The sequence below is a fragment of the Pleurodeles waltl genome, chromosome 10 (assembly GCF_031143425.1).
Source record: "Pleurodeles waltl isolate 20211129_DDA chromosome 10, aPleWal1.hap1.20221129, whole genome shotgun sequence".
In the NCBI taxonomy this organism is placed as follows: domain Eukaryota; kingdom Metazoa; phylum Chordata; class Amphibia; order Caudata; family Salamandridae; genus Pleurodeles; species Pleurodeles waltl.
This window is the reverse complement of record NC_090449.1, coordinates 221580420-221607421: the sequence shown is the minus strand read 5'-3', so window position 1 is coordinate 221607421 and position 27002 is coordinate 221580420. Positions and strand designations below refer to the sequence as shown.

At 42.5% G+C, this 27002-nt stretch overlaps 1 protein-coding gene across 3 annotated transcripts in view; it reads left to right on the top strand.

The window, feature by feature from the left end:
- Positions 1–1025: 1025 nt before the first annotated feature.
- The window catches only part of ABCC1 (ATP binding cassette subfamily C member 1 (ABCC1 blood group)), an 872430-nt gene continuing 846453 nt past the window's right edge, over positions 1026–27002 (top strand). For 2 of the 3 annotated variants that reach the window (XM_069210194.1, XM_069210193.1), the window contains exon 1: positions 1026–1181. In XM_069210194.1, coding sequence (XP_069066295.1) covers positions 1140–1181 — 42 coding nt within the window. In that variant the 5' untranslated portion in view covers positions 1026–1139. The remainder of the gene's footprint in view (positions 1182–27002) is intronic. The other variant, XM_069210195.1, reaches the window with a different exon arrangement.

Here is a 27002-nt window from a genome sequence, read left to right as displayed (position 1 = left end):
ATAATTCTTCCAGTATCTTCTTGTGAGGATGAGAGAAGCTTTAGTGGTCTCTGACGATTTAATACTTGGCTAAGATCAACTATGTCCCAGAAAAGATGGAATCATGTTGCCATATGCAATATACATAAAGAGATGATGGACTCGGTTGACCTTCAGACAATAGCTAAACAATTTGTCCTCCGCAGTGAACGGAGCAAGAAATTATGTGGCTTTTCAAAGTGACGGTCATAATTTAATTATAGATACGTGCAGTAAGAAAAAATAATTTCTAATTAGGCCAATTAATTGCATATTGAAGTTTAGGAATCTCACCAAGAACATTTAGTTTTTTCGTCCTTTTTTTGTCCCACATTTGTTTGCTTGGTGCATGAAGATGCGAGATTCATAAACATGTTTTTTGTTTTTTTTTGCATTTGGTCCAATTACTTTGTTAATGTAAACAATAAAGCATACTTGCAAACTGTGACTACATGCATGCCTTTCTCAATATTTCACTTCAAAACTATGCGATTGTTGTCGTTTACTCGGGCATATGGTTCTCACACAATGAGTAATTTGTATAGGGTCACTGGAATGTCCTCAAGGTTGTCCCTGCCCCCCACCCCCTTTAGAAATTTTGTGTCACCTACGCCCCTGAGCGACGTAGCGGTGCAACAAGTCGGAATAAATAGTCCAGACGCAGGTGGCATATTTAGAAAACAGGGACCATGCTCACTGAACCATCCTCTTGTTAGGCCGCTCCTTACTACATTGTATGTTTTGCCAGGTTGTTTGCTTGATTAAATTACTTTTTCCTCCTGCTTTGTTATTTTAGGCTTTTGCCAGGTTGTTTGCTTGATTAAATTACTTTTTCCTCCTGCTTTGTTATTGTAGGCATCGACAACCTACTTGCCTTTCAAGATCCGCGCACAACACGTTTTGCCTAAAGACGCTTGGAGCTCTACGGTGCTGTGTACACCAGAGTGGCCTGCGACGTCATCGCGCAGCTCGAGCCACGGACAGCCTATGGTTGCGCGGCTTGCTCCAGGTTCCTTGCTCTGTAACCGCCCCTGGCCGGAGAGTAGTGAACTACGCAGGAGGAAGCTTCCGTCCGGTGTTGGAGGGCGCGTGTCCGCCGCACCGGCACCATTGACAGCGTCATGGAGACCTTCTGCGGCACCGACGGCGGAGAGCGCTTCTGGGTAAGTGAAGCGTATGGGGTCTGGGAAGGCTGACAAGGGCATTGGCTCTGGCAAGTACCAATGCCGCATTAATATCGCCTTTGTGTAGTTATTGTCTTTTTATTTAGAGAAGTGCACTGGGTTAGGAAGATGCTGTAAAAGCTGATGCACCGCAGGGTGACACGGCACCCGTCTCAGTTCTTATGTGTGTTGTGTAAAAGACCATGTGAACTGATGGAGTGACGACAACACGATATTTAAAGGGGGAGTTGTACTCCGGCAAGTATTTTTTTAGTGCTTTTGTATTGCACGTATAAATATCGGCCAGGCAGCATTTCGTCCCGTGTTTATAAAATAATCTCATAGTCGGGAGGGGATGAAAATAACAGCCGCATCTGATCCCGATTTGTTATGCTATTTTAATATTCCTCCCGTTTTAACTTTTATTCGCATCCACTCATTGGCATTTTTCTTAAATTCACCATCTCTCTTCTAATTTCGAAATCCTCCATTATTCGTCACTTGCACCGTACCAGCCGCCTTATTCGTTTTGTTTTCCTGACATGGCGCCTTTGACAACTCAATGTTCTTAGATCCAATTTCGGCGTAGTGTTAAACAGCACGGCGGTGAGCATGAATGTGAAGGATGCAGAGGCATCGGATTAATGACTTCTTGGTCAGTGGTGCATTTTTTTACGGCTAGCATTGATTTTGTGGAGAGAAAATAACTCGTCGCGGATTTCTACGTGAATGAGTCCGTAAGCAGGGTCAGAAAGTAGGCCAGGGTACCAAAATGAAAGTGGCCCCCATTAGCAAATTAAATAGTTAAAAAAAAAAAAAAAGTGACCCACACTGGTAAATCAGGGCTGTTTTTAAACTTTTAAAGCCATTCTGTATTTTGGATGGGATGGGTGACTACAAGTTTCAGGCAGTGTGTGTTGTAATATCAAAAACCCTGCCCAAAAACCAAAACAGCCCATACACTGATCTTTGAGCCCACCCCTTCAGACTCTAACAAATTATCCCATCGGGTGGGCGATTCGCTGTCTGTAAGGTTGTATAAATGAATTCGGTCTGGTTACGTAAGGAAACCAGCTTATTATCCGTGTCGCAATTCGCTCCTTGCTTATGGATAGATTTGCTTTTACTTATGGACTATTACTGATCTAGCTTCTTAGGTTCGATATATTATGGTTATTGGCTCAAGTAGTTTGTTTTTGAACCAGTCAAGCAATGAGGTGGAAAGCTGGCTGATTTATACCTAGTTTGTACTTTATATGAGCTGAATTACTTCCATTTGCGACACCGTAGTTAAACAGATTTTTAAATTCTGCAAAAAACACAATTGTTGTCCATTTTAAGAGCTTATCAGCATAGTAAAAACCTGGTCATTTACTAGCAGAATCTGAACCCCTGACAATTAGATAAAATCTCACTACCCAAATGTATTCGGTCATTAGCAGTTTTTATTAATATAGTTTTCCAATTTCCATTGACAATCTGTACACAGCTGCCTAACGCAAGTCCCTGCAATGTTGATAGCCCCCAAACTTTCAGGGGCTCCCAGACACCCATTCAACCCAAGGCAAATACATTTCTGTGAGGCTGAGGGCCCCTCTTTGCGTTCTGCAGTGGGGCCCAATCATTTTACATTATGCCACTGTCTGTATAACAGTAGCAATATACATAAAATATGCATGAACTGTGTTTAGACAGATCAGAGAGGTATAAAGACCAGTATTGTCATAAACCGCAAACATATCAGTTAAGTAGATAGCTCAGCAACATATGTTGTTTCAAGCTAGAAAGCTCATCCATTCTCTAGGCATCCTGAATATTTGTTATTTCCACAGGCTCTACCTTTTTAAACCCTGTTGAGAGCCTGGAAAGTCTGCATCGCATACAGTATAACCTTTTTTGACCAAACTACGGTTTCACAGAAGCTGGGGGAGGTGGTGAGTACGGGAGCAAAGAGTGACTTGGAAAGGGTATTCTGAGCAGATAAGATGACACAAGACTGCATCAAGATAACTCTGGGTGGGACTTGCACACATCCACCTGTTGGACTTGTTGACCCATACGTGTCAAACATGTTGGCTTAATATCCCTTTTTATGTGGTTGTTAACGGTCGTTGCTATTTGCATTGTATAATAACACGGGGCCTGATCCTGAGTACCTCATACCCCTACTCCACAGACCTCACCATTTAGCAATTGGTAGACAGTCACAACTTGTTTAGATGTGCCTTACTCTTTTTCTACGTTTGGTAACTTCCTAATGGCGAATGTTAGAAATGGGGTCTCTAGTTGGCAGTGGTTTGCCCCTTCCCCAAGTAGGGACCCTCACTCTAGTCAGGTTAAGGTAGCCCCACAGCTAAGACAGCCCCTGCTCATCCCATTGGTAGCTTGGCATGAGCAGTCAGACTTATCTTAGAGGTCATTTGTAAAGTATTTGTGTACACACAACCTCACACACGCACTGTGAAAACACCACAAAAGTACTCCACACCGGTTTATAAAAATAGCTAATATGTATCTGAGTAAAGCAAGACCAATACAACAAAAATCCAACATACACAAGCGAAAATGCACATTTTGAAAGATTAAATGTGGTATGGTGCTTAGAAACACCACAGCTACATCTGGGGATATCACAACATCATGATGGAGTCGTTCTCAAGAGTCCGGCTTCACTCACGAGGGAGTGCGGGCCGGTCAAATAGTCACATGGACCTGGGGTACAGTACCTTTTGAAGACGATGAGGAATCAGACGTTGCACAGTCAGGTTTGTGAGGTATCGCTGGAGCCGGTGAAGCGTTGGTTCCTTACTGCCACTGTAGAGGTGAGACATCGGTTCCTTACTGCTAGGCAGGGGATGTGAGGCGTTGGTTTCTTATAGCTGCAGGGGAGGTGATGGGCTGGTTCCTTACGACAAGGCAGGGGTTGATGAATCCAGTAGGTCAAGACACAAGGCGTTGACTTTGCGGTGTCCTGATCACACCACAGGGCCACAGATGCTGCGTAGAGTTGGACCCAGGTGTCACAGATGTTGGTGACACGGTGCTCTGGACTCTCGCTGTGGCAGACTTTGTAGGCGATGTGTCTGTCGCGGTCATTGCACTGAACGGGGACCACAGCTCTGGTGCAGGAAGCGGTGCAGAGTCAGACAGCAGCACCGGTTCCAAAGCTGCTCTGGAGTTGATGTGTTGGTTTCTTCTTGGTTGCATCAGACCTCACTCAGAGGGCTCAGGAACTGGATTTGGCATCACTTGGCAAGTCGGGATTCTCAGCAAGAGAGCTCAGGTGCTGGCAGATGAAGTCTTTGGTGTCCCTGAGATTTCTTAACAGGAGGCAAGCTCAGTCCAAGCCCTTGAAAAACCTTTGGAAGCAGGATGTAGAAAGCAAAGTCCAATCCTTTCACTCCCAGGACAGAAGCAGCAAGCAGCAGGCATTCTCCAGCAAAGTCCAGTCCTTTCACTTCCAGGACAGAAGCAGCAAGTAGCAGGCATTCTCTCCTACTCCCTCTTTTGTCTAGAGCTTTAGACAAAAGAGGGAGTAGGATGAAAGAATGCGGAGCGTCCCCTCCTTAGTGACTCTGTAACCAAACATGAAAGAAAGAGCCGGAAGAAAGTCTATACCAGAAATGAACAGGAAAAAAGTGATACCCAGGGGAGGTGACAAGTAGGTTTGGAAGCAGGAGTGTCTCTTTATCACCCCGCTTCCTGGAGGATCTATGATACCAGAGCCAGTAATTTATGATATAATACTCTGAAGTCCCCATATGAGATCGGTGCAGTAAATTCCCTCTTTAGCATGCAAGGGACATGCTTGAGTATAATCTCTGTTTTAGGAGTCGAACCAGAAAGTCATCCTTGGGTCTGATGATAAGCCTAGGGGTAGACTTTGAAACATGTTGACCAGGAAGGCAGGTACATTATATACCCCATTTTAATCATACCACCACTAGGGTAGGTATTAAAGTATTATAGTCACAAGTAGGCAGGTATTTTTAACCACTATAAGAAGAACTCCCCCCACCCCCCCAATCTTCCTATTTCGAGTGATATAGATTATATATTCCAAAGTGCTCCTGCATAATTTGTAGGTCACAGCACACCCAAGCATGCCACCAAGGGGTAACCCTGGAGGATGTGTTTTTTTTTTTTTTTTTTTAAGGAAAATGTATCACTTTTCCTATTTGTTTCTGGTGGAGACTCATTCAGCAAAGCAACAGGCAGAGTGTCAGTCCCTCCTACAGCATTCAGCTCTTCTTCTGGCAGAATGTTCTCAGTCCAGAAGGATTCTAACTATGCGGGGTCAGAGGTTCAGTACTTAAACCTGTTTCTGCCTTTGAAATAGGCAAACTTCAAAGTGAAGCCTTTGTAGTGCACAAGACCCTGCCTTTCCCTGCTGTGGCCCAGACATACCCCAGGGGGTTGGAGACTGCTTTATGTAAGGACAGGTACAGCCCGATTCAGGTGCAAGTGTCAGCTCCTCCCACCACTCTAGCTCAGGAAGACCCATCAGCCTGGTAATGGGCCATTGCGACGTGCAGGGAATACCTCAGATCCTGTTGAGTGACTGTCTAGAGTGAATGCCCAAACAGCCCAACTGTCATCCTGACCCAGGCATGTATTCAGCAGATCGACAGAGGCACAGAATGGTTAAGCAAGAGAAAGCCCACTTTCTAAAAGTAGCATTTTCAAACTTACAATTCAAAAACCAACTTCACCAAAAGATGTATTTTTACATTTTGATTTAAGCGGTTCCCAAACTTCATATCTCTATCTGCAACCAATTGCAAATTACACTTAAGGTAACATGGGGCTTGCCTTGAAATATACTTTATCGAAGAGAGAGGCCTTGCAATAGTGAAAACCATAATTGGCAATATTTCACTATCAGGACATGTAAAACACACCAGGACATGTCCTCCTTTTTAAATACAATGCATTCTGCCCAAGGGGCTGCCTTGGGCCTATTTTAGGGGTGACTTGCATGTAATGAAAGGGAACGTTTGGGCCTGGCAAGTGTCTGCACTTGCCAGGTCGAAATTTAAAACTGCATGCACAGACACTGCAGTGGCAGGCCTGAGACATGTTTGGAGCACTACCCATACGGGTGGCACAATTTGTGGTGTAAGCCCACTAGTAGCATTTGTTTTGCAGGCCCTCAGCACACTAGGTGCACTATACTATGGACTTACTAGTAAATGAAATATGCCAATCATGGAGAAATCGATCATGAATACATTTTAGACAGAGAGCATATGCACTTTAGCACTGGTTAGCAGTGGTAAACTGCCCAGAGTCTAAAGCCCGACAAAAAAGGTCAGAAAAAAGAGGGGGAAGAAGGCAAAAGTTTGGGGACAGCCCTGCGAAAAGGGCCAGGTCCAATACTGAGCTAGTGCAGAATTGAGAACTAAAATCCACTGTGTAATTACTGCAATTTTCTTTAAAGCCTCAGATCTGCTTTTTTGAGTACAAGTCTTAAGTTCAATCCTTGCCATTGTAAAGAATATTCCCGTCTCAAAGGGGCATTGTTCTTTTGGCCTATGTTTTGGATTTGAATTTCAACATTGCTCAGTATGGACATAAGAATATAAACAGAACCTAAGAAGTGTGGACAGGCTTGTGATTGCTGATTCTTATGAAGCCTGTTCATTGTTTAGTTGTTTCTTTACAGTCAGTTTTTTCTTGTAGTAAGAAGCCTAGAGTGTTCCAGGGGAGACTATACCATTGCTGTTCAAAAGAGTCTTATGTTTTTGAGCCTTAAAAAATGTGCTATATATTGACCAGAAGTAAAAGGGGGGAAAACATATAAATACAAAATAAAACACACTTTTTGCGCGTTTGGCATAATTAACAATTTAGTCACTGCAGGGTTGTGGAATTTAATAAAATATCTACTTGTCCATGGGACAGGCTGCTTCATAAATCTACTTGTCTTATAAAAAAAAAATGTACTTGTCCCTTTGGTACCCTGTAGTACAGTGACAATTTATGGCAGCAATCTCATTATACAGGAGCTCTAATAATAGCTTCTCTGATTATGTCAAGGCTAATACTATAGTAGGACTTGAATATTAGCAATTTCCTTATTTTGCCACCTTTCCCCAGATGTGCGTACTGGGGCTGGAGGTAGCTGTAAGCAATAATTTCATGGTTGAAATGCCCTTTTGAGTCTGTGCAAACCTACTAACATTTTTTGTGTGACAATTTTGAAAACAGTCTTGCTTAAAAGCTTCTGCAGATAATTGCATCTAAATCAGAGAACTTTCAGGAAGCATTATACTTAGCCTCATAATGATGATCTTTGCAAACATGTATATGCATTTTTTTTTTATTATGCTGGAACTACTGTCAGTATTGCAGTCTGAGCTTGCAACATTTGTTTGGAGCGCTCACCCGAATAATAATGGCTTTGCATTAATGAACCATAAATATAAGTTCGGACAGCGTTAACATATGAGTACAAATTCTACATCAATTGTAGGCAATTCCCTTCCATGCTCCATAATGTGGTACTGTAAAATGACAGCCAGAGGGGTTGTGCTGCAGGGCGTTAGCCTACTTGTCCCAAGGACAAAATACAAATGAAGCTTGTTGTCCTTGACCCCAAACCATACGTCCTAAGCATCGTGCTATACGGATTCCACACCCTTGGTCACAGCAATAAAAGTTAATAAATTAATCAAAAAAAATTTATGGTTTGCAGGAAGTAGGTTACCCAACCTCTGCTGTTGGTGCATCCTGGAATTTAAGTCGTGGGTTCTTGGATTATTGTGGAACTCCATGTAACTTGCATTAATTCCCCAGTCATGACATGGCACCTTAAACCGCAACTTGTGTCCTTACACCTCTTTGGAGTGCGATGGGTCACATGAAGGTAGTTGGACTACATGTGGCACAATTGGGCTGATATTGCAGCTACCCTGGAAGCAATCTTGCCTCTTTCCAATCATTATTGTCAAGGGGCAGTTTATCTTGCTCCCAGCCAAAGCAAAGCCCTGCTAGGTTGCCTTTTGCATTTATCACTAGATAGTCCTGTTTTCAGGAGTCCCCATTCTTAACTAATAGTTCATTGCCAGTCTGGCTTCTAGACGGTTAAAGTTTGGAAGGACTAGCACTTCAGCATTGCTCCAAGGTGTGTCAGAATTGTAAATGTCTTTAGAATCTAGCCTTGTGTGAGGGAAACTGCTTCTTCATATCTTCAATTTATTTACAGGATCCCTGTGTTTAGAGATCCCAAAGTAATCCTATGCTTGAAATAAAGAGAGCTGTACTGGATGTGCTAGCCATAACCTTTGCCCAAGTGTAGTTTCTTGTGATTTTATTGTTCCATCCTGTCTGTACCAGTGCTTTGCACCAACATTCTAAGTTTACGCTAGTGACCTGGCGGAATATATCAGAGGTATATGAGCAGTATAGGAACACTAACAAGTTGGTACCTTTGAACAGGTTCAGCTCCAAACTGTGAGCTAGGCCCATTCTGTTGGAAAAGTGATAACCATCAATAGTAACATTTAGACTGCCCAGTAGGAAAGGGGTGTGACAGTTATCCACAGACCACCAACGTACACCTCCTGCTTTCATTTGTCCAAGGACCGTCTTTGTTCTTTACCACCCCACAGAAAGGTGGGAGTAAGAGAGCAAGTTAATGGATAGAAAATTACTGGAATTTCATAGGGCTAGTTTTAAAGTACGTATAGTCCCTGCACAAGCGCAATCATCTTGTGCAATGCTGCTCTGCAGTGATTAAGAGGAGAGGCTTGTCTGCATCCTCGTGTATAATTTCTAAGCTTTATCACAAGTGTGGTCACATTATGTTCTCAACCGCGTTGGATGTCGGTCATTATTAGCATGCTTAATTATTTGAAATTGTCAGGACTCTCAATCTCGTTTTGCAGTAGGTAGCCAAGGATACACCGTGTACTAGCATTATGATCGATTTACTCAGTTGACTACGAGTCCTGCTAGCTTGCCATATATCAGTCAGTCTTTAGCCTGCGTATCAGGTGTACATAGAAAAGGAATGTACCACCTGTATTGAGGTACACACAGTTGGCAGAGCCCCATTCCAAAGGAAGGCCCTGCACCAGTTCATCACATCTGAACCTCTCAGCCATATAACCTATGGTCACACTGTGAGAGATACTATTTTTCATAAAATAATCTATGTTCTCTCTTTGGTGTCCCATCACCTTTCTTCTTTGTTTGTATTGTGTGTTTGAATGTAGGCTTATTTTTTAATGTAGGCCTTTGTAGCTGTAGGGACTCGTTTGCTCACAGGTAAAGCCTTGGGTGCGGAGTTTGTAGAACAGCATATGCTTTTTTTGTTTTTTTTGTTTTGTACATTTGCATTAATGTTATTAATAACCATAGCATTCAATTACACACTAGCCTAAGGCCACTACCAAGGCTATTGTTGTTTTTGTTTTCTTGTGAGGGGAGCAGGCCATGGTACAAGGAAGTCTAAAAACACATTAAGCGAATGATTGTCGACATTTAGTGAAGTACTTCTCCACTTAAGCACATGGGACTTTGGAGTGCCTCTCCTTCTTTTTTTTTTTTTTTTTTTTTGTGTCTATTACTTCCAGTGTGGGTCTTTCTTATCCTACGGAGCCCCAAATGTCTTGAATTTGGTAGATGGCATTTGTTTTTAAAAAACAATTTAAAACTAAAGGTTAACCTGGGCTGTTCATGGGTGTGTAAAACCCTTACATGAAAGTCTCTTTATTTTGACACACTTGTAGACTTTCTGTGTATTATTTGGAGATGGGTTTGTATGCATTAAAGGGCCATGCACGTAGAAGGAGGGGTATGAAACTGTGGGCCTGCTGAATCAATGGCCGAGTAGAACGTAGATGGCCAGTATTGAGTGTTGTTTATAAGGAATGTGATAATCTTAACTCGCTGATGGTATGTTTACTATCAATGATACACAAAGTGACGTATGGCTTTTGTTTCCCCACCTCTGCTCCCCCCTTTTTTTTGGATGGATTTTTCTCTGTTTTTGCTGTACCTTTTTTTTCTTTTATTTTTTTTCTTCCTTCCTTTTTGTGTTTAGCGTTAAGTACCAACTTGTTTCGATGTACCTTACTGTGCACCTTTTAAAAAAAAAAAAAAAAAAAAAAAACACAAGTCAAAACAGTTGCTTTCAGGAAACAAAATCTATGAAACAAGTTAATTACGTTGCATAAATCCAGAGATTGCTATGGTGTCAAATATTTTTAGCATTTTTTTCTTTTTTCATAATGCTGATTTCTATGTGAGCTCTCCAGGTCAGAGGTTAATTTTAGAACTTCCATTTTTTATTGAGATAAGTAGTCCGCTTCTGATCTTAAAAGTATACAATTTAGAGCAGATTTGCATACCTTGCATAGAGGGTAACTTGTGTATCTAGGCCATTATACTTGCACATTTTGCTATCCGGAAATAACATTCTTTAAAAGTTTCCAGTAGAATATTTAATTATCAACACACCCAGGTTACTTCATTGCAAGATGAGCAAAAGTTGAATAATTGGTTTGAGATTACGACTCACTGGGATGTGGGCGTTAATAGGAGGACATTTCACTCCGGGCGAGTCTTATTTTTCTGTTTAATATAACAGCACAATTTGTTGAGCATACATTTCTCCAGTAGCATTTGTAAAGGTAAGGATGACTAAGCAATATTGCATATGATTAACTGTACAAATAGCCTCTGTACCAGCGAGCTATACAGTTTTTTACTAACCTCAGTAGGGATGGGTAGAAAATGGTGGGCGAGGCCATCAAGACTTTCTCAACGCTTATCCGTCATGAGTAGTGAGTTCCCATTCAGCAGTGGAAGCTGTAATGGCATTTTCTCAAACCATCCAGACTTACAGTTGGAAGATATTCTTTCCCTGACATGGTCGGATTATAAGGCAGTTGTGTTTAGTATTCAACTACGATCCAGCAAATCTGAAATCAATTATGCTGGTCAGGTCAAGCAAGTGCAGGCCTGGAATAAAATGACAACCATTTTTAATGCAATGGGTTTCACATTTTCTCGAGTTAGAGCTATTAGCGGTGTAAAGAATAAAAAACGCAGCGCGATCGCACTAAGTAAAATGCAGCACGATGGCGCTGTGTGGAAAATAAACAGATAAAGTAGTCCGGCCCCCAGGCTCAAAACATCGAGCCTCGTATGTTTCTAGTAGTTTACCGGTGCTGTGTAGGTGGGCTAAACACCGGAAAAGGTATGATGTATGCATGCCTTTCACAAATGAAAGCAAGCAGATTTTAAAAGGCAAGCCCACGAACCAATGTAAGTGACTGACGTGACATGGGCGTGGTTTGAAGCCCAAAGAGAGATTACTGAATGTACTGAGCGCTTTGCGCACGCCCATAAAAAAGGGAAAAATAATAAAGATTTTGGATTCCACCCAACCATCTTTGTTGGGAGAGCCTAATTGAGCTTCAGTCCGCTATGGAAGGTGGACCCATCTAGCAGTTGATCAAATTAGCTCCTGCTAGGGCTGTAAATGTTTTAGAAATTGTCCTTCAACACCTTGGTTTTCCCCTAACCTTAGAGAAATGAAAAAGAACTGTAGGAAACGGGAGGTAGTCTGGAGGAGTAAGTATTCTACTGAGGAGAAAAAATATATACTGTTAATTCAAAGTTATAAAAACTCAATTAAAGAGGAAAAGACCCAGTTTTTTTATACAAGCAAAATGAACAGAGTAAAAAGTTCATCCAGGCAACTTTTTAAGACGTGCAGGAACTGTCTTGTCCACCGGTCATATCAAATAGTATGTGACTGACTCTTAATTGGGGGACAAATATGACCAGAACTCCAAATGCATATGGAATGACACTTTGAAGCGGTTGGTGCGGTTAAAATAGTGATTCCTTTACAGCTTTGCCTTTCACTCATGTCCCCAACCCCCATATCTATAGTGGCTGCTTTTTAGTTCACATTCTTTGCTTTTATAATTTGATAAGCACAATATTCTGTAAACCTGCCTACTGTAGTCTCCAATACTAAATGTCTTTCCTTAAGTAAAACTCAACCTCTCCATCCTTGCCACTTAATGAGGCAGATTTTAGTAAATATTTAGAGTCTTTTGAACACAGGTTTGTCTCTTTCCAAAATTAGCATTGTGGATAGGCTGCACAAATCATAGTGTACATATTGTAATACTGTATTTGACTCTTAATATAAATGTTATTGCTTGAATAAAAGAGAGAATATTTTAAATAGAATAGATTTCTGTAATCTATGTTAGAATAGAATCTTGAATTGTAGTGTTTAAATCGATAACATAAGATGAGTAGTGAAACTATGCAGAAAGTATTGCAGTTTTGTGTAAGTGTGACTTGACTTGTGTAACGTTTTGTATTTTTAAGGTTTGTAATAAACCATATACACACCTACCTCCAAGGTCTTTTTTTTCATCAGGATATTTCTTATCTACCACCTCCTCCCACTTCTTAAAGATAATCTGAATGACCTAATGTTAGAAATGGGGTTTTTGGTTGGCAGATAGGTTGCCCTCTGTCCAAGCAAGAACCCTCACTCTAGTCAGGGTAAGTCACACACAATCCAAAATCAGCCTGTGCTCACCCTCCGGTAGCTTGGCACGAGCAGTCAGGCTTAACTTAGAAGGCAATGTGTAAAGCATTTGTGCAATAAATCATACAACACCATAGTATAACACCACAAAAATACACCACACAGTGTTTAGAAAAATATAGAATATTTATCTGGATAATTGTAGGTCAAAACGATCAAAGTTGCAATACGAATTTATAAAGATATCACTGAAAAGTGATATTAAGAGTCTTTAAGTCTTTAAAAAGCAATAAAGTGTCTTTCAAGCACAGAGTACCTGGTTTCTGGTGGGAAATCTCCTCAGAGGGCCACAGGAGAAGAGATGCGTGGAAAAAGGGGTGTGTGCGTCGTTTTCCGCTCAGCACACACAGACTTGCGTCGTTCTTTTCCACGCGGGGAAGTCGGGCGTCGTTTTCCGGCGCGCAGACAGTCTCATTTTGTGGATCGCGAGGATTACCAGATGTCCCGGGTCTGTGCGTGGATTCTCCTGCTTATTTTCCGGCTGCGCGTCGTTCTGCGGGGCTGCGCGTCGAAGTTTCGATCTCACGGTAGGCGTCGCGTCGATTTCTCCTTGGAAGTCGGGCGGCGTTGTCCTTGCGAGGCCGTGCGTCGAAATTTTGGTCTCACGGCAGGCGTCGCGTCGATTTCTCCTTGGAAGTCGGGCGGCGTTGTCCTTGCGAGGCCGTGCGTCAAAGTTTCGCACTCACGGTAGGCGTCGCGTCGATTTCTCCTTGGAAGTCGGGCGGCTTTGTCCTTGCGAGGTTGTGCGTCAAAGTTTCGCACTCACGGTAGGCGTCGCGTCGATTTCTCCTTGGAAGTCGGGCGGCTTTGTCCTTGCGAGGTTGTGCGTCGAAGTCTCGATCGTCCCGAGGGCGTCGCGTTGATCAGCGTCGGTGTGCGGCGTTTTTCTCGCCGCGAAACAAGCTGTGCGTCGAAATTTTCGGCGCACGGAGCGTCCACGTGAAAGGAAGAAGTCTTTTTGGTCCTGAGACTTCAAGGAACAGGAGGCAAGCTCTATCCAAGCCCTTGGAGAGCACTTTCACAGCCAGACAAGAGTTCAGCAAGGCAGCAGGGCAACAGCAAGACAGCAGTCCTTTGGAGAAAGCAGACAGGTGAGTCCTTTGAGCAGCCAGGCAGTTCTTCTTGGCAGGATGTAGTTTCTGGTTCAGGTTTCTTCTCCAGCAAGTGTCTGATGAGGTAGGGCAGAGGCCCTGTTTTATACTAAGTTGTGCCTTTGAAGTGGGGGTGACTTCAAAGAGTCTCTAAGAAATGCACCAAGTTCCCTTTCAGTTCAATCCTGTCTGCCAGAGTCCCAGTAGGGGGTGTGGCAGTCCTTTGTGTGAGGGCAGGCCCTCCACCCTCCCAGCCCAGGAAGACCCATTCAAAATGCAGATGTATGCAAGTGAGGCTGAGTACCCTGTGTTTGGGGTGTGTCTGAGTGAATGCACAAGGAGCTGTCAACTAAACCTAGCCAGACGTGGATTGAAGGGCACAACAAGATTTTAGGGCAAAGAAATGCTCACTTTCTAAAAGTGGCATTTCTAGAATAGTAATATTAAATCCGACTTCACCAGTCAGCAGGATTTTGTATTACCATTCTGGCCATACTAAATATGACCTCCCTGCTCCTTTCAGATCAGCAGCTGCCACTTCAACAGTGTAGGAGGGCAGCCCCAATGTTAGCCTATGAAGGGAGCAGGCCTCACAGTAGTGTAAAAACGAATTTAGGAGTTTTACACTACCAGGACATATAACTACACAGGTACATGTCCTGCCTTTTACCTACACAGCACCCTGCTCTAGGGGATACCTAGGGCACACATTAGGGATGACTTATATGTAGAAAAAGGGGAGTTCTAGGCTTGGCAAGTACTTTTAAATGCCAAGTCGAAGTGGCAGTGAAACTGCACACACAGGCCTTGCAATGGCAGGCCTGAGACAAGGTTAAGGGGCTACTGAGGTGGGTGGCACAACCAGTGCTGCAGGCCCACTAGTAGCATTTAATCTACATGCCCTAGGCACATGTAGTGCACTCTAATAGGGACTTACAGGTAAATTAAATAGTCAATCATGGATAAACCAATCAATAGTACAATTTACACAGAGAGCATATGCACTTTAGCACTGGTTAGCAGTGGTAAAGTGCTCAGAGGTCAAAAGCCAACAACAACAGGTCAGAAAAAATAGGAGGAAGGAGGCAAAAAGTTTGGGGATGTCCCTGTCAAAAAGCCAGGTCCAACACCTAATTTTCTCCAAATTGACTGACTACCCAAAGACCATTATGCATACCATGCTATTAATAAGGGTTCTAATTTCTAAAATATTAGCACGTTACCTCATAACTCAGAGAAAAATAGTTGTTTTTAAAAGCACTTTTCCTTCTCTCATTGAAACCACCAGGGTCGAAATAATGGAAGAGCACGATCTTCCTGACACTTGATTCTCAAAACACAACGTTCCTAAAGCAGAGCTTTTGTAGTTACAAAATAGTTCACCAACTGTTGGCAAAGCCGGTAGGTCTAGCGAAAAAATGCAGACCTTCACAAATGCTGTTTGCATGGGGTGTATGCACAGAAGTTGTTAATCACATTGACGCCTGCCATACTGATATTGCCAGTTCTGGGGAAAAAGTAGCAATACATGTTGCATTCTGTGTGCAATTGACAGAAGAGAAAAGAAACTGTGTATGATGCGGTATAGTTGAGTTTATAATTCACGTTTCAATAATGTGTTGTGCATTCTAATAGAAGCGCTTCCTGCATGCCAGAATATCATCTCGCCAGCTGATGGCATAAAGACAGAGTAATATTCTTCTAGGTAGAGCCAAGCAAAGTTCATTCTATGCATATTTCTAAAAATGTCATCCAAGTAGCTGGGCCTTCAAGCCAGACCTAAAAAGGGAATTTTACCATACCTACCTAGACCATTATGAAAAATTTCAAATAGTCATACACTAATATAAGTTGTACTTCATCATCCACAGACATGCTATTTTGGGGTCATTGAGACTGTGGCGCTGTAAACGATCAGTGACATGCGTGGAAAGCAGTTTTAAGTGCATTTAACACTATTTTTGTATTAAGTGAAAAGTCTGCGTTTTGTCCCTATTACCACAACAGCATAGAGTGCTGGCAATTTTACACCAATAATTGCTTAAAAAGAGGCTGAAACCATGCTTGCACATTTTCTATAATTTTGCCGAAATGCCATAAATAACTGGTTGTGTGTGGTAACGTTATAGCGGCAAAATACCTAACGTTCTGTAAAATATCCCGTCTATGAGGGTGTGGTAATTTCTCCAAAATGACAATGCAGCACAACCCTAATGTACATGAGCTGCAAGATGTGACTGTCCTATAAACATGATTTAGAAAGGTATTTATTTCCTGTGGAGGCCAGATTAGCACACTTGCGATTCCATGTGACACACGTAGCCCCACATCCGCTGGTAAAGAAATTTGAAGTAGCCCCACTTCCTCTGAATACAGCGTTGCTGTCTGACCCTGGGCGTGTCCGTCAAAATAGGCACAATGAATGGTGCTGTTTTTACACAGGGACCCGACAACTACTCAGGATATGTTGAACCAAGGTACGCACACCCATTTTAGCGAAAAAGCATGAAAGACACTGAAACAGTTGGAGGCACAAAACTTAAGCCTCTGAGACATAGTCTTCTGCTTCAGAATTTGCCACACACTTCAGGGGCAGTTGAAGGACTTTCTATTGGAGGCGGTGGTGCCCCAGGATTTTAGACTTACGAGAGAAAATGAAAATCACCACCAGCTAATAAACATTTATAATAAGGCCATGAAATTAGAACGATATGAGGATAATAGAGCGAGAAAGGCATGGACAAATAGCCTGGGGCAAGACATAGCTGACTAACAATGGGGCTACTGTTTGCAAATTAAAGCAGACTCTTTAAGTAATGAGCACAGACCAATACATTTCAGATTTCTACAGTGTTGTTTGCTGTACGCGACAGGCAGATTTCCTCCATTTGGCCTGGAAATAGCCAATAGTGAAAAAACTTTATTGGACCAGATTTTGTGCTATGAAGCATCAGAAATTTTCACATTACTCCATCGGTATCGGTCTAGAGCAAAAACAAGACATTTGGGAAAGGATCTGAGAGAAAGAGAGCATTAGAACCTGGCCTAATATCTGTGGCACAATCCCTTGCAGCCCAGGAAAGTAATTGGGTTATTTGTAGGAGCGATTGTATGAAAGCTACTGTTGTCAATCTGTGGGTAGTAAGGGATTTTTAGGATTTAGATGTGGTTAGGATTGTAGGGTAGTGCATTTTTTTTTAGTTCAAGGAAGGGTAGCGTTAAGGTCATGTTGTTTTTAGATTTTAAGAGGGGTAGCTGTCCGGGTTGAGGATTTTTAGAGTTCAGGGAAGAGTAGTGGTTAAGGGGTAGCAAGGGGTGCTTCTAGGGTTCAGGAAAGGTTAGCAATAAGAAGTAGTAAGGTGGTTTTAGAGTTCTGAGATTGGTAATGTTAAGGGACATTAAAGTATTTGTGGGGTTCATGGAAGGGTAGCTTTAAGAGGTAGCAAGGGGTTTCAGGGAATGGTAGTTGTAAGGGCTCAAGGGTGAGTTGCATCAAAGAGTAGTAAGGATTTTTTAGGGTAGGGTTAAGGGTTTAGTAGGGTTCGGTGAGGGTAGCAATGAGTAGTAAGGGTTTTTTAGAGTTCAGGTGTTAAGGTGTAATAGGGAATTTTTAGAGTTCAGGGTCAAATAGTGTTAAGGAGTAGTAATGAGTGTTTAGGGATGGCTATTGTTAAGGGGTAGTAGTGAGTTTTTAAGGATTCAGGGATGGGTAGATGTAAACGATGGAAAAGATGTTTAGGAATCAGGGATGGGTAGCATCAAGAAGTAGTAAGTGGTTTTCAGGGTTTAAGAAAGGATAGCATTATGGGATAGATAGTAAGGATTTTTTGTGTAGAGGGATGGGTAGCATTAAGGGGTTTGCAATGTTCAAGGAAGGATAGCACTATGGTTCGTAGGGTTCAGATAATAGTAGCATTAAGGAGAATAAATACTTTGAGGATTGGGGGATGTTAGTGTTAAATGTTTGCAGTAGATTTTCAGGGATAGGTAGCTGTAAGGAGTGGTATGGGTTCTTTTAGGATTCAGTCATGGGATGCATAAAGGGTTTGTACAGTTCAGGGAAGGGTTGCGTGAAGAGGTTTTTAGGATTTAGGGATGGTTAGCATTAAGGGCGGTAGGAGGTTTTAGTATTCTGGGATTATGTATTTTTTTAAAAATTTTTTTATTCCAGTGTATTAAATAAGTACATTAATATACAAAAGTACTAAATTAGACATATATGTAATGTATATTCTAAGATATAAATAATGATAAATCATGTTTGGGGAGCCAAGGTGCTTAGTCTCTTCTGCTCATAAATCTTAAAATTAGGAATTAGAAAGAAACAAAATACCATTCTCTAAAAGAGTACCTTGATCAGGTATCGCTGAAGTTGACGACGGGAAGGGGGCAGTTGCTTGGGACTGCAACGCAGCTACCCATTTTGCATGACTGCCCTCCTTTCCTCTTTGCTGTTTCCGTAGAAGAACTGGTACCATAATTGCCTAATCATCTAGGCAATTTTTAGAATTGCAGTGGCATGTGTTGGATCTAAAGGTCAAGCTTTGGAACAAAATGGCTAAAGGTGTCCAAGAGGTCTGGTTCACTGCAGCTTGATAGACAAATAATTACAGCTTTTGGAGGGTGAAAACCTTTTCTGTGGAAGCACACAACTTTGCCAATTTAAACTTGTACTCCTGTCCATCAAGGTGTGAGAGCCAAAGACCATCTATGGTACTCCTTCAAGCTTTAAAGCTTTTTTGGGTTGATCACCTAAGGGTTGCATTCAAGATGTACCTAAAAATTAGTATATTTGCTTAATCTCCATCATGCACATAGCACTCTAATGCCTTAATACAAAGATAGTCATTCATAATTCATTCTTTAATATGTGTGCAGCATGATTGGTATTCATAGTACAACGATCCTAGTGGTGGCTAATTATCTCACAAGACTTAGATGTGGGGAGAAAATTGTGCAGTCTCATACTGGCAGGAGTACTCCGCTCATATGGATTATCTGTGAGTATATGGAACATTTAATGTGATGTGCAGTCCAGAGCCTGTTCTGCATTGGCTAACCAATCATGTTTGCTGGATCTAAGTTAACTTTGAAAATGTTGTTCTTGTCCAAGCATCACTGTATAGTTTTAAGTTGCTCAAAATTCAGTTGTAGTTTGGTTCCATTACCGTTGCGTACGATTGTATAAAATGCAGCTTTGGTTCCACAATTTCTAAATTGTAATTGTTACTAATTGTTTCAATAATAAAAGTGAATTTTTAATTTTCTGTTTCTTTGAGGGATTATACATTATTGTTCTGATTACAAGTCATGGCCACTCTTTAATATTTGACGTGCAGAAGGATTTAGCATGCTATGGGTTGAATTTAATTTCTGCTTCTCTAATCTTCGATTAAGGCTTTGGGAGACTTGTGTTTGTGTGGGTCTAGTTCCACAGTTTCCCTCTTTTAGGGCCACCTGTGTTGATTTTATTTTTTTATTTTGTTTGTAAGGAAAATCATTCTGGTCAAGTACTTGAGTGCTGTGGCAACAGAATTGTCACATATATTCATAATTCACTCAAACATTAATATTTTTTTTTTGTTAAATTGGGAGTTGTGGATCATTATAATCTAATGTGGAAACAAGATAGGTCCATGAACTCTTGTGATATAGAAAAACACGATTATTCTCTGGTGACATGCTTAGATATGGCGGGATGACTCGCATGCACAAATCGGATAAGAAATGTTTTTCTTGTTTATTTGATGATTGAAATGTTCCACAGTAGTCACCGGAAAGTTGTGCCGGTTTCCTTAACAGATGTGCTGGGAATTCATAATACTAAAGACCGGTAGTATAATCTGAGGTAATCTCTTTATGATCTCCTCTGCAGCAAATAAAAGAAGCATTGGCGAAGCCAGTAGGTCTCAAAAATGTTACCTCTTGGCTAAGCTTTGCCTTAGCTTTTGGCTGATGCTGTGTAGCATCAGAAAACAGATGGGATAATATGTACGTATCATGAAACAGCTGATAGACACGGCATTCCATAGGCGCTTGCATGCATTATGTCTGCCCGCGCACGCATCACCATGTATGCATGTGTTGAGGTCACTTGGAACAGTAAAAATGAGTAGCCATGGTCCTCCAAAAGTGTTCTATTTGTTTTTTTGTGATTTTCTTTTTTTTAAGGAGTGGACAGAGGGAGCAAGGAACAAGTTGGGGTTGAGGAGGAGAGAATTAAAAAAAAAAGGAGTGTGAGGAGGCCATGGACAGGTTGTGGAGAGGAGGGAGCAACAGTGTGTTGGGTGCAGGTATCACAAAGGAAAAGCGTATGTTAGAGAGTAGAAAAATATACTCTCCCCTATACTAGCTTAAGGGTAAAAACTGTAATACTTCCATCGCAACACTGGTCTTTATGCCTGTCACGTTTATGTACTAATGTAATTAATGTTTATCAAGAAAGGACCAGAAACATCCACTATATGTTCTACTGATCATCACAATGTATCAAGGCTTGCAGCCAGCAAAGATGCTATTTATTTGGTTGGACTAGTGGATAACTGTGGTTGCAATTGTATCTTCAGCACTGGGGAAAGCTGTCCGTGTGAAAAGGTGGTTAAATAAATTATATATTGCAGTTTCTGGTACTACATGTGGATGTTGGGAATAGAAACCTGAAGGGTCTGGTGCTTAATTTCTTTGTTGAAACCTTGAGTTAAGATGATCAGGCTTTTGTAGTACATAAGGGCTTATGTCCTTCCTAAGATACCTTTCTATGCCAAGGCAATGTCTCTATTGTGAATGAAGACAATAGCTTTGTGGATTGTTTTTGCTTGTTCGATGGTGGGAGCTGCGGCTTTCAAGCATAGAAAGCGAAGTCACAACAGTCAAGCATGCGTGAAAGATGACACGGAGATTGGCATGCTATTAGAACAAGCAACATTCATATGCTTTTGGAGGTTGTTACTTACACAAATAACAGATCTTCCTTCCCAGGCGTGTCTGAGGGGGCTATGCAAGCAAGTTCAGTTTTGGTGTTTGGCACCAAAAAGGAAAACACTGTAGATTTTAAATAGTCTGAGATCCGCACAACAGGTTGAATCAAGCTTTACGGAGTCTAGAATCCAGCATGTACTCCAAGATCTTTCTCATGTTTCCGACAGCTCTTTAATTGCCTCTGGTTAGTGTTTCAAGGGTACTTAAAAAATGTCAGAGAGGAAGTTGATTAGACTCCGTGACCCAAAACATAATCATGAAGTACAGAGGCATGTTTCTGTGAACACAGTATACAAATTTAAGGGCAAGGGGGGTGGGTGTAAAGAGGTCATTCTTGAATTTATTTGGTTGGGGGAGGGAGGTCACATATCAACCAGATGGGATCCTGTTTTGCTGTTAATCTGCGATGATCGTAACCTTTGATTTTCTTTCCAATATGCAACTGTCTGCCCCCGAGGGGCACAATCCTGCAATCCATGTTCAGTGCCATTCTGAGACCTTTTTTCGACTTTTTAATTTGGAAAAGTATTAAACAAGCTGCCTACATATTTATATTTGGGGAGTATCCTGTTCATACTGAGCAGCTATAGCTTTGTATATAATTTTTATCTGTAATGCCCCCGAGCACCACACACACACCCCAGGATTGTCTCAACATGCCGTTCTGTCCAAGCTGTGTGAAACCATATCTACAACACACCACTGGTCGAGTCGGTCAGACCAGTCTTGCTGGTCAGTGAGCAGAGGTAGGAAACAAACACCCAACACTAGATTCAGACCCCTCCTCTCCTGGGAGGGGGGGGTTGCAACAATCAATTGAATTGACAGGATAACAGAGTCCATCTTTGCCAACACTGGCAATAATGGAGACTAGTGGTGCAACAAATGAGGGACCGAGTCAGGGCATCAGGGAGAGGGGAGAGTGGAGAGTTGAGCAAATCAGAAATAGTGGCATGGACTATGCCAGGAGTGACCCAACGAAGAACAACACTGGAGTCTAATCTGGGGCCGTTCTCAGAGTTGGTGATGAATCCCTCTACTGTGAAGGTCCTGGCAGTTTTCCCCCCAAAAGGGGATGCCCCATCAGTGCTGCTGCAGCAAGTGCCTTGACCCAACGAGCATAGACCTGATGGACAGTGGGGAGCGCCAGTCAGTGCCTTTGTGAATAAGGTCACTTTTTTCCGCTCGCCTTGCGGTGGACAGTCCGAAACATCTAGCGCAGGTCTTCATTATGAGTATTGAGCCAAGTCCAGGCCTCTTCCAGTGTATCAAAGAATGTGGTTTGGCCACGTAGGTTGATACATAGTTTGACCTCGACTTGTAGGGCAAAGGGATTGATGATTTCTAATAGCCATTTCTTAACTGCCAGAAAAGATTGCTCCGTTTTTAGAGTGCTGAAGCATAGTCAGGGAAGTTGAGACTTTTGCGTTCTCCATCTGAAGGGGGCAGTTGAACGAGCATGTCTCAGTAGAAATACTTGATCTAAAAAATGAGGAGGTAGGCCACAACTAGCTGGAAGGGGGAGGTTTAGAGGGTCCTTTAAGTACCAGGGGGTGTTGGGTGGGAGCAGATACTCTGAGATTGATCAAATGTGTAGAATTTGAAAGACTCTCTAGTCCCACCACTTCCTGAAGCCAGTCCTCAAGAAAGGTGATCTTTGATGTCCCATAAGTGTATTTCTTTTTTTTTCTCCAGGGAGCCCAATTACCTGCATGATGTTGTGTCTAGCTCTACCTTCTTGGTCTTCAGTCCAAGACTCAAGTGTTTGCACATGCTGTGCCATGTTATTGAGTTGGTAAGTGTGAGTCTTTGTAGTAGGCGTTAGCTCAGCAACCATGGTTCCGACATTATGGACCTGGTCAGACAATTTGCGATGGTAGTCTCTGGAAAAAACTGATCTACTACCAGTGAATCTGTTTTTCTAGGACCTCTCTCGTGGAGCTAATGGCTACCAATATTACATCCAGTTATCTCTGATAGTATGTTGTGCCTCTGCAGGGGTATCGGAGGAACGTGGGACAGTCCCTGAGCAGTAGCTGGGAGTGGAGAGCCCTCTTTTGCCCTCAGTGTGCACCACATAACTGCAGGGAGAGGAGGAAGAGTCATCCAACGGATACTTGAAGCAGTTCAGTGTAAGTGTCCCCGCCAGGTCAGGGCAGCCCAGGTGCCTCTTTGGCAGTAAGGAAGTCAGTTAAATTGTAGGAGAGGAATAAAAGGAGAAAGGCAGTACTCATTAGTTCCACAAGCAAAAAACATAGGGTTGTATACCTCACTCCATAGGTTTGCCGCGCCTCAAGACAGGTTAACCAGAAACCCTCAGTAGCCCCTCACATGTTCATAAGGTTCTGGTCGACTGTCTCTTTGTACAGCCTACGCACAGCGGGTAGTAGGGTAAACAGTGATAGGGGGAATGGTGAGAGGGGTGAAGACCTAGGCCCACTAGATAATGCGACATGCAGGGGGAACAGCACCTGTAGTACTCCCCAGTCCATAGCTTGTAGTGGTGAGGGCAGGGTGGGCCTCGGGCAACTGGCAGTGCTTGGAAGTCTCAGCTCGCAGTGGTGGATTGAAGGGCACACTCACCTGAGACCACGGCAAGGCCTGTACCACCGCAGCTGTCCAAGGTGTAAAGGTTTGGTTACCTACAACAGCGTATAATTAAATAGCAATCCTAGAGCAGTGGGATGCTAGCGGTGAGGGTCAGCCTGCTTGGGGCCCATGGCAGTGTCGTCATACCATGGACCAGGGCGCTTTCATCGGAGTATCGGATGGGCCCTCCCCCACCCCCCTTCCTAGCCCACTGCGGCCCCCAAACTCTGCTGGCCACACCCTACCCACAACACCCAAGACTGAGGGGGAAGGTGAGACAATGCGGTCGGCGCAGTGCACCCGTCCCTGAGGTCTGCCTCTGGCTGTTGGGTAGGCCCATTGGGTTTTTGTCGAGGTCCAACATCTTTTGCGTGGCCTCCGACATGACACTCTGCTCGGTTGCCAGTCCCACCCTTGGCGAAGTGGTTGGGGTCCGTCAGCAGCCCCAGCAGTACTTGTTGCCCGGAGGGGCAGTTCAGACTTTGCAGTGCCCACAAGTCTGGGTTTGGAAGGGGATGGAGTCCTCGGCTGGACACTCAACAGAACCCTGGGCAGCCCATGAGGTTACAGAGGTTGTCTTCATTGTGGCCGCCATCTTGTCGCTACTTGCGGCTGGTGTCCTCTTCCACAGATTGCTGATCCAGACCTGCCAGGCCCCTGTGTAAACGCCCCCTCCCCGTATCCACAAGTGGCCCGCTACTTTTCTTCGAAAACTCTAATCTATAAAATGTTAATACACGCACCGCAATAATATTTGTAATTCAGTTCAACCTTAAGCTTTAAATTATCTGATCTACACAATCGGTTGGACAAACATTACATTCATCCGTTTTAAATTGCTGTAGTCTGCTTCATAAATTAAACTTTGTGTAATGATTACATGAATAATTGCAGATTACTTCTCTAAAAAACTGTGTTGGATTTAACAAAGTTTCACTTTTATCCTAAAAATGTGCCACCTCATCAAAAATAACTCACGGTTGGATTTAATATTTGAAGGAATGCAGCTTTGGTGACTCAAGGGCAATCCAGCGTCTTTTTGCCTGTTAGGCAGACATGAATCTTGTTATGGAAAAGCCGGGAAGGAGAAAAAGTTCTTTACAAATAGATATGAGAAATCAAAGTTTGTTATAAGGAAGGCGAACAGGAAAAGGCCTGGAACAAAGTGTTTTGGTATAACAAGAGGAAGATGTTCAGAAAGAGGTCAAGGAAGTGTCAATGCAGAATTGTCTTTTCCCCCATACGCCAAAGAAACATTTAAATATGATCCCATTGGTGCCAAGATGGTCTGTTTCACCTGATACTAGTAAGATGAAATCAATACTCCTCACGAAGAGTAGCTTAATTTCCCTGTGATGCAAAGAAAATGTTTACGTAGGTCTCTTAAACATATATATGGCACACAACGCACTTTTCATATGATCCTTTTTGTCTTTCACGTAACGCAATGATTTCAACCACTAGAAACCCCATTATTATATTAATAGGTCACATTAATTCTGAACTGACTTGTATTTTACACGTTTGTCATCTTGGAGCTACAGTTTTGTTGAAACAGAGACTCTTTGTTGGCTGGCCTGGTACAAGTGTAAATTTTGGAAGTCTTTCAATTCAACATTAACCTCACTTGAGGATATTTTAGCTATTGAAACAGAAGCAAGCCTGGCAGCATGAAGGACTTTACCTAAGTAACATATAAAGGAATAAATGCATTCCGTTTAGATCTGTCGTTAGCCAAGACCTTTTGATTTCAATTAAACTATGTATATTACACTTATGGTGCCTTTTAGCTAGCTTTCCTCATCCACGTGTCTATTACTGTGCCATTTGTATACTTGTCTTGCCCGCCAACGCATACAGCATGCGGCACAGAGTGAGTCCACTTCAGCCATTTGGTTTGCCCCTGCTGTGAAGGACGGTTTTCTTCTCTTGCATGATGTACACTTGCACAAAAAACTAGAGGTCTTAAAATAAAAGTTTACAAATCTTGGCAAAGCTGAACGTTGGCAGGCTACACCAGGCCTATTTGCTTTGCTATTTTTTTAAGATGTGGAAGCACAGTTTGACATTATTGAACAGGTATTATTGAACAGGTATCTTGCTCTCTGCAACCTATCTTTAAACAGAGGGATCTGAAATAGTAGTGGAACGAGGGTAACAAGCGTGACTAAGAGAAAGAAGGTAGCCCCAGTTGCCTTTGACAAAGTGCATTTCTTCCCTGCTATGATTTTCACTTACATTTTAGAAGGCTTTCTTATTGTGTAATCTGTGCTACGTATGCTGTTGCTGTTCTGTGGCTAACAGGCTTTACATCTTTTGGGTAAACAGTGCCATTTGTGAATTTATTCCCTTCTTAGAACAGTAGTGGCAGGCATCTTTAAAGTTATGCCTTATAAAATTAGTATTTTTGGTTAATTTTGCTGATCCCAAGGTAAAGCACTTCAAGGTCGTGGTTCGAATACGCTTAGAATACATTTTCTCAAAAGCTTTTTTTCTCAAAAGAAATAAAACTTTCAACATTGAGGTCAGGTCTTTTCCTTGAACCTGTCGCAGTTTTGGATTGCTCCTTGTTTACATTGAATGGCTGTCATTAATATTCTTTATTAATGTCCATCTTTTTTTGGATAGGTTGCCAGGAATTGATTTCTGGGGCTAGTTATTCTTGCACTAAAAACAAACATTTGTACGTGACTTGGAGCGTTTTTCTGTTCTCTCCTTTTCGATTTTTGCTAAACTGTGTGGTATTAGTAGCATGTATTTTTGTAATCTTAGTACTGTTGGCTGTTCATTACACATTCTGGCATTTCAGGCAGGGCCCGCTCTGTGGGAGCCCGCCAATGATGCGTTCGTGTTGGTGGAGTCCTGGTTCAAATAAACATGAGCAACGATATTGCATTAACAGAGGGAAGTTGGTAAGCAGCTAAAGTTTACTACACAATTGAACTAGTCTTTCAGTGATCAGTGGTGTAACGTAAATGACGTTGCACCCCTATCCGAATGTGATTAAGGGCCCTTGAGTGAGTTGTATCTTACACAGGTGGGGGACAGCATCGATACCTACAAACAAATAGCCCAAATAGTTCACACTGGTTTCCCCTCTAAGTATGCTCCTCCAAGCAGTTGAACATAATATTCACAGTAAACAAAGCAGACTGAAACCTTCCTGCGATAGAGAATATAACAATTCTCAGGCCGTACTTATCCACAACCATATAAAAACGACATAAAAAAACATAATCATATTTACAGTATTTGTTTTCATCCTTAAATTTCCATAATTATTTACAATATGCATCTCAAATAGTTTATGTTCTTTAAAAGTAGTCATGGTTGTCCACCCACCAGGCACCTGTGGCATCGTCTGTAAACTGGGGGCGTGTTCCCCCCCCCGAAACCAATTACGCTTCACAAGGCGAGACTTACCTGCCCCCTCAAGATAGAGGGGGCACGGGCCAGCATGAAAACTGTCCCCCAATCCAACCATGCCAGAGCCAACCCTAAGCAAGGGATCCCCCCTGGCACCCAATGGGGATGATACTGGGCAACCGGGCCATACCTTGGTCCCCTGGCGCAGTCTCA